This window comes from Bidens hawaiensis, unplaced genomic scaffold (genome assembly GCF_021521415.1).
Source record: "Bidens hawaiensis isolate Kalapana, Puna unplaced genomic scaffold, B.hawaiensis_p1.1 tig00024238_1, whole genome shotgun sequence".
Taxonomy (NCBI): domain Eukaryota; kingdom Viridiplantae; phylum Streptophyta; class Magnoliopsida; order Asterales; family Asteraceae; genus Bidens; species Bidens hawaiensis.
The window spans coordinates 226,269-240,766 of NW_027493812.1; the positions used below are offsets into that span (position 1 = coordinate 226,269).

Consider the following 14,498-nt stretch of genomic DNA (forward strand, 5'->3'; position numbering starts at 1 on the left):
GTTGCATTATTATACAAATGAGTTACCTACAAGGATAATTAATCAAAAGAATATAAATAATGGCAACTGCTTTCGAGGATCCTGCCTATTTTATATGTCTTTAACTTGGTCATTACTCCTAGCTGTTATGGACCCAATCTACACATTTTCTTTAGTTACTTGGCGAGTCTTTAAGGTTAATTAAGTTACCAATGATCACCTGCTAGAATAAGTCAAAACCAAGATCGAAACAAACCGTTAGTACTCAGGATCCTAGAAAAGGTCAAAATCGGGATCCCAAAAGCCAGAGATATCCAAAATGTGCATTTGCTTCAAAGTCCGTTTTTTTTCTACTAGTGGGATGGTTTTATCAATTAGAAGAACAAGGTTGACTCCGCAGTGGTGACAATATGCATTTTCTTGAAGGGTCACTTGGACGCGACGAGATATATCCAAAATTTTGCAACTCTTGAAACGAAATACAAATGGAGGAAGAAATACACAATGTGGAGATGGCCAGACGAGGGACTCCAATTTCCAATGAAGAACTCTTGTACGATTTTTTGATACGCTTGGGCGACGCCGAACATCAAACACTATTGCACTAAGACTAAAGAAGACGAAAACGCCGATCACCGGAGGCAAAGAATAAATATAAAATTGTATTTTCTATAATAATTTATAAAATTATGTAGTTTTTAATGGTGTACTTCCAAAATTGCAAATTAAAACATATGAATATTATGTTGTTCGATGACGTACTTCGTAGAATTTTGAGTAAAAATATTCTTTTCACATAAAATAGGTCCCGAACTAACCCTAATCAATTCCAGCATTTTCAGTTTTTAGCCTTTGTAAACTTGTTTCAACCTAAATTGGTTCCACTAATGAACCGGTTTGACCTAGTTTACTATGAACCGGTTGACTTCAACCCGAACTAGTTTAGGTTAAAACCAATTTTTGCACCTCTACCACCATACTATTAATATGTATAGTTTGTGCGATGTTTATAAATCTTTTTTTTAGCTTACCAATTTATGACTACGATTTAGTGCTAGTATTATTGATACTGACCGAATTCACGTCAGTTTGCGCCCACAATGGCAAGTTTTGTTTTTTATTCGGTTCTGGCAATGTAACCCAATACTGACCAAATTCGCATCGGTTTGCCACCATAACATTTTATTTTATTTTGTGTTTTTATAAGGGAAAACACTATAAAATAGTAACCAAATTTTAAGTTTGTTCCAATTAAGTCACTCTGTAAGGCCCCAGTCTTAATGCCCTACATTATCGTTGGATTTACTCATAAACATAGTTTTAAATATACTCGCAGAAACATTAAACTTCAACCATATAATACATAATCATTCAAATCTTTTCATAACAATCAAACTCTTGTCTTTAAACATAATATAAAAGTCATATTAAAACATCATAACATTTTCCTCAATATGCCAGCCTCTTCAGTGCAATGCCATATGTCTTCATTTAAGCTAGCTGCCTTAACCTATTCACCCGCGTGCCTACTAAAAGTAAGCTACGCTAGTGAGTTCAAGTTAATTAGACAACATACTTTACATTCACATATATATATATATATACATACCTGAAGGTACATATTACGTACTTAACTTGTTTATCATTTTTCCATGCATACATACATTCATTCTTTCATACTTTCTTGCTTTAGCGTGCGTAGTACATGCATAACTATCCTTACGTTATAAAGAGCATTTCACCTTACATACCTCGGATATTATTAGGGTCTGGTTCCCGTCATCCTCAGATATTATTAGGGTCCGGTGCCCTTCATCCTCGAATATTATTAGGGTCTAGTGATCTTCTTTCCATACAACATACTATTATACATTCATTTCATTACTTTTATATTTATATACTTTCATACATACTCTTAACATTTTCTATATCATTCATCAAACATTCACATATCATACACTTACCACTTAAGGTAAGTGTATCAACTAATCACATCGAGTATGCACACAGCGCCAAAAAATAACAAGGAAATTGGGCTAGACACTCACATGTGTCCTACTCTTTTCCGAGTTAACGGTAATACCTTTCCTTAGTTGTGCACGACTAACTGTGTAATAACTATACGTAACAATTAACTACTTCTAACTATATCATACTTCTAGGTTAGGGAAACCCCTAGCTATCTAGGTTCTGGGAGCAGCGACCCTGGCAGCGGGGTCTAGGGGTGGCAGCCCCCAGAAGGGTCAAAGGGGCAGAGCCCCTGGTTGGGGTCGAGTTGAGTTTCAAACCAATCGAATCGAGTTTCAAACCAATCGAATCGAGTTTTCAAATCAATCGAATTTCAATTCGATTCGATTCATTTCCAATTCGATTCGATTCGATTCTTCTTCCAATTCGATTCGATTCGTGTATTTCCATTCTAATCACTTCCTCACATCACGTCAAGCCCGTTTTACTGAGAAAACGAGTTTCGGGCCATAATAACTTCATTTGATCACTCTAACACGATCCAAACATCACCCATTTGTCTCGTTTCATTCCAAACATCTTGTTTACATTCAAGTTACATTTTTCTTACATAATAAGGCCCGATTTGCCTTAGTATCATATTCCTACGGCAAACCGACCTCATAAGCTTAACCTTAAACCTAAAACATAACTTTTTGGTTCGGTTTTGCTTAGGCTCGGATTCAACACTTCATGCCGAAGTCTACCCCTTTCTTCACTTCGAATCTGGTCCGAAATGTAGGGAGTGTGTTTGTTTGTTTTTGGGTATGTGGAGGAGGTTGGATGAAAGGAATGAGGGTTTTAGGGTTTTAGGGATGTTTAAGAGTTTTTACGTACCCCTAAGTCCATGGACTTAAGGCCCATCACCATTCCTTAATCCATCTTTTATTGTCCAAGCCAACACTCTTTATTTTTTTACTCAACTAAATAATAACACACTATTAAGTAAACGAAATTTTTATATTTATTATTATCAAAAGTAGGATGTTACACACTCATATTTTATTTTGTCTCAATTAGGTCACCTAAATTTCAGTTTGTGTCAATTAGGTCACTTAACTTTCAATTTGTGTTCTAAAACGATAGGCACAGCTACTATATTGTCGTAAGTGATGTATTTACTAATAAAATATATAAAAAATGTTGGTTTTAATGACGTTTTAGTTATTTATGAACACATAATATGAATGTAAATAAGATATTATTAGAACATTTATTGAAAGTTAAGTGACTTAATTGAGCTAAAATTGAAAGTTGAGTGACCTAATTGAGATACACTGAAAGTTGAGTGACCTAATTGAGACAAAATAGAAAGTTAAGTGACCTAATTGTGACAAAAAAAATATGGGTGACTTAATTGGAACAAACTTGAAACTTGGTTATTATTCTATAGAGTTGTCTCTTTTTTTTAACTGTGTTAATTTGTTGTAGTTTGGGGGTTGACAAAATTATTTTTTGGTTTAGTTTTGGTGATGTAACCCGATACTGGTCGAATGCACGTTGATTCCCAGCCGCACCGCGCATGTGTTACCAACCAACTACACATCGTTTTAAATATGTTTTTTTATAACCATGACTATACACATGTGCGAATACTATTTTGGGTGTTTATTTTTTGGGTTTATTTTCGTTATCGATACAAACCTAAACAAGACCGACCAAATTCGAGTCGTGATGTCGCAACGCAACGGGTTTTGTTATCTAGTTTTATAAATATTCTATGCTATTCATTGAGTAATTGTTGCTCTGCGAACGATCATTTGAAGTTGTGATGTTAAGGCATGTTTGGGATTTAGTTTGAAAATAAGTTATTGACTTATGACTTTTTCAAAAAGTCATTTTAAAAAATCCGGATTTGTGACTTTTATAAAACAGTTTTTTAACATTTTTAAAAAAACCTAAATAGAAAAGAACTTTTGTGATTGCCAAATATATTTTTTAACTTATTGACTTTTTTAGCTTTTTGTAAAAAGCTAAAAAGCCCTTAGATAACATTTGGTATGCAAGAATGTGAGAGAAAATTGAATGAATTAATGTGACAGAACAAAAGAATTAGTGTTTGGTTGGTCAAAAGAAAGGCATCAACCATTACACAAAAAATCTCATTCCTTCAAAACCATTCTTTCTAACTCTTCTTTTTTTCCATTTCATCGCTCATTCACGCTACTTTCTAGACCACACCACCTGAAAACTAACACCGCCACCACCTGACCATTGCTGATGCGACCACCACCACATGAACACCCGACACCACAACAACTGCCACCGCCGCCGCTAGCATCTTCACTGCTTGACCACCCACTACCGCAACCACCACCATCGTCATCTCCAGACACCACTACCACCTAACTGTCGTCTTATCGTCGGCACCGTCGACACCATCAACATCGTGCCACCACCACCACCATCGTCATCTCCACCATAGTTACCGCCACTTGACCACCATTGCTACCACCTAGAGGTGTACAAATCAGTTTTTTTAAACCGGTTTCGGTTTTTAACCAAATCGGTTTTTTTGTTGAAAAAAAAAACCGGGTTTTTTTTAACCGGTAGTACCACCATCGTCACAATTGCCATTTATTTTTGTTAATTTTGTTTATTTTGATGTATGTATCTTTGTCATTTGTGTTTTATTCCTATGGGGTTTTTTTTTCTACCAAACAAAATAAAGTAATAATTCGTGCAATTATCATATGTTAGCATAACAAAACAGATAAATGATAATGATCCATTTCATTCTCATGTCCATTTCATTCCCTCGTCCATTCTATTCCCCCTCCATTCTTTTAGCTCCTACTCTATCCTTGTAAATTTATATGATATTCATTGAGTAACTTCATATTACACTTGCATGCCTTGGCATGTTGGTTTAATGGTTTTAGGCAAGGGCAAGGTTAAAATAAAACGGGAGACAAATGAAAGAAGTGTGAAAAGAATTTGCGGCCTAAAAAACTCCTATAAAAAGTCCAATAAAAGTAATAAAAAAACTCATAACTTAAAATTTAATTAAAAAATGAAAAAAAAATAAAATAAAATAAAAAACTAAAATATTTCTCGTGTTTTCTCGTTAAAAAACGTACAAAAAAAACACAATGTCTTCTGCCGGAATATAACGTCTTCGGACGATAGAAATCATTCGTGACAACTTGCAAGTAGCTATTGCTTTGAAATAAATGAGTTTGATAAAGTTTAAAACAGGAGCCGTATTTAAAGAATTAATGACGATTTCGGACAAAATCTTCAACTTAATGGACGTTTAGGAATCTTGCCTAGTTTTAATGTTCAAATATGTACGAAATTGAATAAGGAAGACAATATTATTTTGTCTTTTCTTTATCATTATGAATAATTTTATATAGTATATAGTACACATCAAGCTATAATAAACATTTTCTACATTAGTTTTAAATTTCTATACGCATGGTATTAAACATTAAATTTAATGTCATATATCAATTTGTTTCAACTATTTTGTTTATAAATAATTCATCTTTGTCAAAGGTTTAATTATCTCGTTTTCAATAATACAATAGTCCCCATGCCTAAAATTGTCAATTACTAGGTTCCTTGTATGCTTACTTATCCTATATTATCCTATAAGCGTATAATTAGACGGTCTGAACTAAACCGAATGAACTAAATTGACGAATCATTAAGACAGTCAGGCTAATATTTAGTCCATCTTGTATTCAAATCTTAAGATAACTCAAGTGTAGTTTTAGCTCCATTTTAGTTCAAAACGAATTTCTTGATTGTTATATTGATATATTCTGAGTTGTAATTGTCTTTGACGTTCTTCCTTCAAATTCTAAACTCCTTTGCAAATTTTCATTTTCTTTTTAATTCCCTCTCCAGGAATGCGTAAAAAACAGGTTTTGGCCAAACCCATCAATTTGAAAAACATATCAGATCGAGTCAAACAAAGTTAAAACTGGTTTGGTCAAAACCATGTCGGTTAAAAAAAACCAGTTTCTAAAGAAAGACCAAATTTGATCAGGTCAGATCAGTTTTAAACCAGAATCAAAACCGATTTGATTCCAAAAATAACTCCTCCATGTGAATTCATACATGCGCTCAACTCAAATCAAAACTACTAATACTTTAGTTACATCACTTCATGCCTAATCTTAAATAAATAAATAAACATAAACATGACAAATAAACTCTTCACCATATCCTTTCATAAATAAATTTCTTTAATTAAAAATCGTCACAATCCTTATTTTTTAAACCTCTATGACTCATGAAAGCAACTTGAACCAAATTCTCTCTCTTAATCATGCGGAAGACTTTGAGGTTTCTGTTACATATTTTCCTTTTATTCACTTAAGTGTTATCTCCAATAACATCAAAACAAAAAACACTCCCCACATATTTCACTTACAAACAAGTTTCTTGAAAACCTCTTTGTCACATACCCATCATACATGCCTGTTTTTTTATTGGACTTATGCATGGTTTGTGTCCAATTAGGTCCTGTGGCTGATATCTATCTATCAACCCATATTCCAAAACCCATGAGAAAATGAATTCTTTCTTATTTTGATTGAACCCAGTTGAGAAAGTGTTAAAGATTGTGTTTTTGTTGGTGGGTTTTGTTTGGTTTGATTGATTGATGATTGGAATGAAGTGAATTTTGATGGGTTTTTGAGTTTGGTTTGAAGTTGAGTTATGGAAGTGGAAAGTACAAATGGAGAAGATGAGTCAAAAGGTGGGATGTGGGCTTTGGAGCAGAAGATTGATCAGCCAATGGATGAAGAAGCTGGTAGGCTTAAAAATATGTATAGAGAAAAGGTATGTTATTATTAGCTGCTTTTGGCTAGTTTTTATTGGTTCTTGATTGAAATTATATGAAAAAAAGTAGTTGGTTTGAGGGGTTTTAACTTTTAAGTTGGTGGATTTGAAATTTGATTATTGTCAGTGTCATTTGAAGCTTTTGAATGATGGTTGACTGATTATGATTTGTGGTTGACTAAATTGATCAACAAATAAGGTTGCACTTGCACATGCTTCTTTATGATCAAGTTAGTTCATGACTTTTTAAGATTAGCCTTTGGCTGAAATGATCATCTTATTTGGTGTGGAATTTCTATGATTGTTGACTTTTTTATGGTTTACTAAATTGTTCAAGAAATAAGGTTTGACATGCCTTATTTTTTGATAAGTTAATTCAAGGCATTTGAATGATTACCCTTTGCCTGATTTGATGATACTGTTAAGTGAGAAAAAACAAACGCGAACCGGATTTTTTTACAACTATTACTATTGACCGATAATAATTCATACTGATAATTTGACCATTAACTCCTAACTTCCACTTTTGTGGTCCTGCAATCCCACTCTCACAGTGAAGTAACTTCGTCTTTCGTCTGCCCTGATGATGTCGCATATATTTGACATGTCATCAGAGAGACATACATAGTCAATTCTCAGTTGGAATGTGATAGAAGCCGATTCGAGATGGCTAATCTCCCAATTGATAGAGACCCTTTGAGCGGGTTAGACTCCAAGATTTAGAGACAAGAAGTGATCAACAAAACTAACTTTAATTCATTTTTCTTCTCTCTCACGTTCATACATTAAAGGCCTTTTTATAGGCTAAAAACCAATGAAACTAACTAGACCCACTAATCCACTAACATGACCCATTACCTAAAAGTTGGAAACTAAGCTAATACAATAATTTGGAAACAATATATGAAACATGCATGAGACGTGGGTGAGTTGCATGATGCATGAGGAAAACATGGGTATGGGTATGTATCAGAATGTCATTGGTCGAATTACTAGTATGGATCAGTAGTTTATAGTTTGGATTATTAAAATCCAATTTGCCAAAAAAAAATTCTTTTATAATCTTACCTCTGTACTAATTAAAAACATTCTTGCAGAAATTCTCAGCAATATTGCTTCTTCAGCTTGCATTCCAAAGTCTTGGAGTCGTCTATGGAGATTTGGGAACGTCTCCATTGTATGTATTTTACAACACTTTTCCTAAAGGAATCGATGACACAGAAGATGTCGTTGGTGCACTTTCTTTAATTATTTACTCCCTTACGCTTATACCACTCATCAAGTATGTTTTCATTGTTTGTCGTGCAAATGACAACGGTCAAGGTACATATCCGTTAATCTATATATGATTAGACAGATGTTAATAGTTATAACTGGATTCCTTAATGTTAGTTCTATATGCAGGTGGGACTTTTGCTCTTTACTCATTGTTGTGTCGACACGCAAAAGTTAAGACAATTCCTAATCAACATAAAACCGACGAGGAATTGACAACTTACAGTCGCCGCACAATTCATGAAAAGTCGTTTGCTGCAAAAACAAAGAGATGGTTGGAAGGACACGTGTTTAAAAAGAACGCACTTCTTTTACTTGTCCTAGTTGGCACTTGCAATGCCATTGGAGATGGAATTCTAACTCCCGCTATTTCAGGTAAACTCGAGTAAAACAAATTTAATTACTCGTCTAAGGGGTTGTTTGGATGTGTTTTTTGAAAGTGATTATGTGATATACACTAATTAGATAAAATTATTTTACCCTTTTAGAGTCAATTTTGTTGAAAGCAGTATGAAACTAATTATCTAAGTTTCGTATGCGTTATAAACTATCTGATTAGTTAGTTTTTTTCTTGTTCAGTTTTATCAGCTTCTGGTGGCATCAAGATAGACCACCCAGGGATGAGCAACGGTATGTCACAAACACTAAGGGTGTGCACTGCATGGGCCGGTTTTGGACTCAAACTGAACCAAAAACTGAAAATTCGATGATTTTTCGGACTTCGGTGTCTGGTTTTTGGTTTTGATGATGGGTTCGGTTTCGGTTTTCTCAGTTTGCCATTAAAGCATGAGTTTTTGGGCCGGAAAAAGTTGGGCAAAATTAATGAATTTGGGCCTAAAAGTTTTTGTTAGTTAACGATTATTTAATTATTAAATATTTGGGCTACATGATTTATTAATTTCTTATAAATTAGTTAAATTCATTAGTTAAATCTATAATTGATAAATTCAATAAAAAGTATTAAAAAAATAAACGTTTTTTTTTGGTAATTCAGTTCTGTTTATTTCGGTTTTCGGCAAGTACAAAAGCGAAACCAAACTGTAAAATTCAGTTATCAGGAAATACAAAAGCAAAACCAAACCATAAAACTCGGTTTTCAGAAAATACTAAACCGAACCTTACCTTTGTTGTATTGTTCGGTTATTTCGGTTCGATTACGTCGATGAATTTGGTTTCAGTTCAGTCTTTTTGGTTTTCTTGTCACGCCTAACAAACATTGAACCTAAGCAAGTAAACATTTTATATAAAGGCCAAACTTTTTGTTTTACTTTTATTCTTTTTTGTTTGTTGCAGATGTTGTTATTATTGTTGCGGTTGTCATACTACTAGGTTTGTTTAGCCTACAACATTATGGTGTTGACAAAGTTGGATGGCTCTTTGCACCAATTGTTTTGCTATGGTTTTTATTCATTGGGGGAATTGGAATAATTAATATCTTTAAATACGATAGTGGCGTATTACGCGCTTTTTCACCCGTTTACATATTCCGCTACTTTAAAAGAAGAGGGAAAAACGGTTGGATATCACTTGGCGGGATCATGCTCAGTATAACAGGGACGGAGGCACTTTTTGCTGACCTGGCACATTTTCCCGTGTCAGCAATCCAACTGGCGTTCACGGTTGTTGTGTTTCCGTGTCTTCTTTTAGCCTATTCGGGACAAGCAGCATATCTTATGTATAACAAGGAACATGTGTCTGATGCATTTTACCGTTCTATCCCAGGTATATATTTGCTTGCAGGTTGTGCCATTAAGCTATGCTAATTACTAAACAGTAAACACTTCCTTTATTTGAAAATTTTTAACATGTTAAGTTCTTTTAACTAATTGGTGTTAACAGTTAAAAGCTGTAATAACTTTTTACAATATGACTATTTTGCCCTTACACCTCAAGGACAAAATGTGTAATTTTCATAATTCTTTGCTTTTCTATTATTTCTTTCTTTTACTCTTTTCTGTTTCTGTAGTTGCCTTTATCTCTTTTCTTTTATAACTTTTTTTAGAATTTTATTAATTAATTATCAACTTAATTCATTTTTATAAAAGTATTTATATATATATTTTTATATTTTAAATCCTGTAAACGAACTGAAGTACTGAACGTCAAGTGAATTCACATTTACAATTAATTAGCTTATTTAAGTTTGTTCATTTATGTTTAGTTATGCATGATTTTGGACCGTTCGTTTGCATTGTTAATGGTCAGATAAACGAACACGAACACGTTTATTTTCTTAACGAACAGACATGAACAAGAAAACCATGTTCGTGTTCGATAGTTTGTTCGGTTCGTTTACAAGCATTTTTGTTTTCATGTTTTTACTAAGTTATTTACTATTTTTATTTTTTATTATTATTATATTCCAAACAAATTAATTAACCACTTTATATTTGTAAACAAGTCTGACCGAGCCGAACCTGAAATCGCCAAAACTCAATCTCTGCTAGTTTAACTTAAGACATATTGAGGTCTGCTCACAAGTAGATAAATGGTTAATTCGGCCTATAAACGAGCCAATTGACTCACTAAAATAAGTTTACAAATAATGTGATTAATACAAATAGTTTTATGACTTATCATTTTATTCTAACATAAGTTATATATTGCTTTAGATGGTGTATACTGGCCAATGTTTGTTATTGCAACACTAGCGGCTATTGTTGCGAGTCAAGCTACTATTTCTGCCACATTTTCGATCATTAAGCAGGCAAACGCGCTCGGCTGCTTCCCAAGAGTGAAGGTCATTCATACATCAAGTAAATTTCTTGGGCAGATATATGTTCCAGATATTAATTGGATCCTTATGGTTCTCTGCATCATTGTCACTGCTGGATTCAAAAATAAAAGTCAAATTGGCAATGCTTATGGTAAGTATGATTAACATAACTTTATTACTAATCTGGATTTTTAAATAAAACAAGTTAGAAGATTGGACAAGTTTTTACTGAAAATGATTCGGGTCGGAAATAACCCATGTTTTAACTTTTACTATCCTAAATAAATAGCCCCTGTATTTATATGAATACTCATTTACATAAATGGTCCCTGTTAAAAATATCAAAGGGTAAAAAGGTCATTTAGTAAAATTTAACTAAGATGTTAACAGAAGTTAGTGCCAAACCACATGGACCATTTGTGTAATTAACTCTAAATTATATATACAAACAAATTATTTATAAAAAAAATGTTATAAATTTGACGAAAGCGTTTCAGGTTGATCCAACCCATTTTTGACTTTGGCCTACCGTCCGAGTATCTAACCGACCCATTTTAACATCAAGTAACATCTTGTTTTATGTGTTTACAGGGACCGCAGTCGTCATAGTCATGTTAGTAACAACGTTTCTCATGATTCTAATCATGTTACTAGTATGGCGATGTCAATGGATTCTCGTCTTCATCTTCGCTGCCTTATCATTAATCATCGAATGCACGTACTTCTCCGCGGTCCTATTTAAGGTTGACCAAGGTGGGTGGGTCCCACTTGTCATAGCCGCCGTCTTCCTTTTCATCATGTACATCTGGCATTACGGAACCGTGAAAAGATACGAGTTTGAAATGCATAGTAAAATCTCAATGGCGTGGATTCTCGGTCTCGGCCCAAGTCTCGGGCTTGTGCGGGTCCCGGGTATCGGGCTCGTTTACACCGAGCTCGCTAGCGGGGTCCCGCATATCTTCTCCCATTTCATCACCAACCTACCTGCCATCCACTCGGTCGTGGTTTTCGTATGCGTTAAGTACCTCCCGGTTTACACGGTTCCCGAGGACGAACGGTTTCTTGTAAAACGAATCGGGCCGAAGAATTTCCACATGTTTAGATGCGTGGCGAGGTACGGCTACAAAGATTTGCATAAAAAAGACGATGAATTTGAAAAGAAACTATTCGATAATTTGTTCACGTTTGTGAGACTCGAGTCGATGATGGAAGGCGGGTCAGACTCGGATGATTATAGTTTATACGGTCAACAAACTCGGGGTTCTAGAGACTACTTGCTACGCGATAATAATAACTACAGTATTAACAATAATACGTTCTCTTCGGTTGTTGATCTTACAGTGTCGTCTTGTGATTCGATAATGCCGGTCAAATCGCCGGTCAACGTGGTCAACTCGGGGATGTCGTCGGGGCAGGTGAGTAGTCATACAGAGGTTGATGAGATGGAGTTTTTGACAAACTGTAGGGATGCTGGTGTGGTGCATATTATGGGGAATACGGTTGTTAGAGCGCGACGGGATTCACCATTTTATAAGAAGTTTAGTATAGATTATGTTTATGCTTTTCTGAGGAAGATTTGCAGGGAGCATAGTGTTATATTTAATGTTCCTCATGAGAGCCTTTTGAACGTTGGCCAAGTGTTTTATGTGTAAATTATAGTATTGAATTTTGTTATATAGTTTGTTTTTGTTGTTGCATGTGGAACATGTACAAATGCAAAAATAATAATGAATTTGATAGAAGACAGTGGACGGAAAAAAGGTTGTTTAGAAACATGTGTTAGTTATATGGGTTAAGACACATAAACCCAAACATCATGAAATGAGTTTTCATGTGTTGAGATAAGCGGGTATGATCATTTCAGGCTTGACAGGTCTTGAAGGTTCGACGGGTAACAGTAAGATCCGATTCATGCTCACCCCTAGTGATTTCATTATTAATAATAAATTAAAGATAAGTTAGGTGGAAAACACAAACCAAAGCGTTGTCTACTCCGTAACAACTTCAATGCTGAATGTTAAGATTGCGATACAAACAATTAGGGTAGGCTGGTAAACGAGCCAAACAAACACGAACGGGGTGTTTGTCCGTTTAATGTTAACTGGACAAACGATCGAACAGAAACAATGAAATGAATAGATTTTCTAGTTCATGTTCTTTCATTAAGAAAATGAGTGTCTCATGTTCGTTTATGTTCGTTCATTGATATTGTAAACGATTCATATAAATATAATTGAACATAAATGAACGAACATTATTGGGCCTACAAAATTTACAAAACTAGACTAAATTGCAATTTTTGGCATTTTAGGATCACAAAACAAGACTAAATTGCAATGGACTTATTGAATACATAAACAAACGAACATAAATGTTCAAACAAAACAAATTTAAGTGAACAAATGTAAACTAGCATAAATAAACAAACAATACATGTGTTCATGTTCGTTTGCTTAATGCTAGAACCCTAGATGAATTCTTGAGTTCTTGATTACTTGGAGAATGGTTGATCAAGTTTATTGAGTGAATGTATGAATATTATTATGAATCTCAATCTGAGTTATTACAAGTATTGATCCCTCTTCTTATAGGAGAAGAGAGGATGTGGATTACATAGGGTATAACATTGAGATTATGAGGGGAGAGCTATTTTCCTCCGGTCCCATGCATTTTCCGCTGAACCCCTTTTCCCCCGTATATCCATAGTCTTTCATTGAGCCTGGGAGACAAGTTCCTTGGGCCGTTCACCTAGACCAGATAACAGTGCCCTCCATCAGCCATGATGTGATCCCACACTGATTCTTTTTCTTCTTTACTCCATCTCTATTGGGTTTTGTGGGCTTCACATTGGACCCTTCATTCCATTCTTATTTGGGCTTGTTCTATGAGCCTGTATCTTATGTAGGCTCTTCCAGTCCCCCAGTGATGTGCGAAAATATATGTATATAAATAAAACACAAATCGCAACTAAGCTTTAAAAAACCAAACGGCCTATCCTAGTTCACACAAACGGCAAGTGTACCGGTCGCGTATAGCAAAGAAAAGGAAAGTCCGGATATCGAACTCGAAGACACGTGAGAACGTGTCAGACTATAACCCTAATCCAAGTCCTACCCTGAAAGATTTCTAATTGATTATATTATTTTTTTTATTTTATTTAACTAACTTACTTAACTTAACCAAACTAATAAGAAAACTTAACGAGACTTAACGGCACTAACGGAGCTCTCAAATATGATGAAGGGGAACCACCTAAGTGAGGTATCTTAACGACTATCAACGACACTTGGGTGACAACAAACATATAAAACCGGGTCCTAAAGATTATCTAACTAGACAATTATAAGGGAAAATAAGTCCTCACGGTCAGTTTTACTAAAGACCCCTAAAAATGCCTAGAAAGAATGATAAAAGCACGGTTGATTTTCTAAGTACCCTAATGATTTATTATTTGGTCCGTATCAAAATCACAAATTCCGCTAAGGCTCGTAATCCTAACAAACCTAGGGAATAAGGGGTAATTCAATATTAAAGATTAAATAAATTGGCTTACAGAATAACCTAATCAACGGCTAGGAAACCTCACGTGGTCTCGCAACGGCTAACTAAATCGACTAGACCAAAAAGATAAACCAACTCCTAATGTCTTGGTCCAACTAAAAGGAGATGAACTATTGAGATAAACAACTCTAGTCAATCAAACCCTACGGTGACGTCTACCCCAAAC

At 34.7% G+C, this 14,498-nt stretch overlaps 1 protein-coding gene across 1 annotated transcript; it reads left to right on the forward strand.

Moving 5' to 3' along the window:
• The first annotated feature begins 6,531 nt into the window (after window positions 1-6,531).
• On the forward strand, window positions 6,532-12,520 carry LOC143568857 (potassium transporter 11-like). The gene is made up of 7 exons (XM_077054903.1): window positions 6,532-6,780; window positions 7,878-8,103; window positions 8,185-8,430; window positions 8,635-8,685; window positions 9,349-9,777; window positions 10,668-10,922; window positions 11,363-12,520. The coding sequence occupies exons 1-7, from the start codon at window positions 6,658-6,660 to the stop codon at window positions 12,421-12,423; spliced, it is 2,391 nt and encodes a 796-aa protein (XP_076911018.1). The 5' UTR covers window positions 6,532-6,657; the 3' UTR covers window positions 12,424-12,520.
• Window positions 12,521-14,498: the final 1,978 nt, after the last annotated feature.

What these genes read in the sequence shown, in the direction of transcription:
- LOC143568857 (XM_077054903.1), top strand. Translation starts at nt 6,658, where the DNA reads ATGGAAGTGGAAAGTACAAATGGAGAAGATGAGTCAAAAGGTGGGATG. An exon ending in TGCAAATGACAACGGTCAAG is followed by an intron (nt 8,104 to 8,184) that starts GTACATATCCGT and finishes TTCTATATGCAG; the next exon opens with GTGGGACTTTTGCTCTTTAC. An exon ending in ATTTTACCGTTCTATCCCAG is followed by an intron (nt 9,778 to 10,667) that starts GTATATATTTGC and finishes ATATTGCTTTAG; the next exon opens with ATGGTGTATACTGGCCAATG.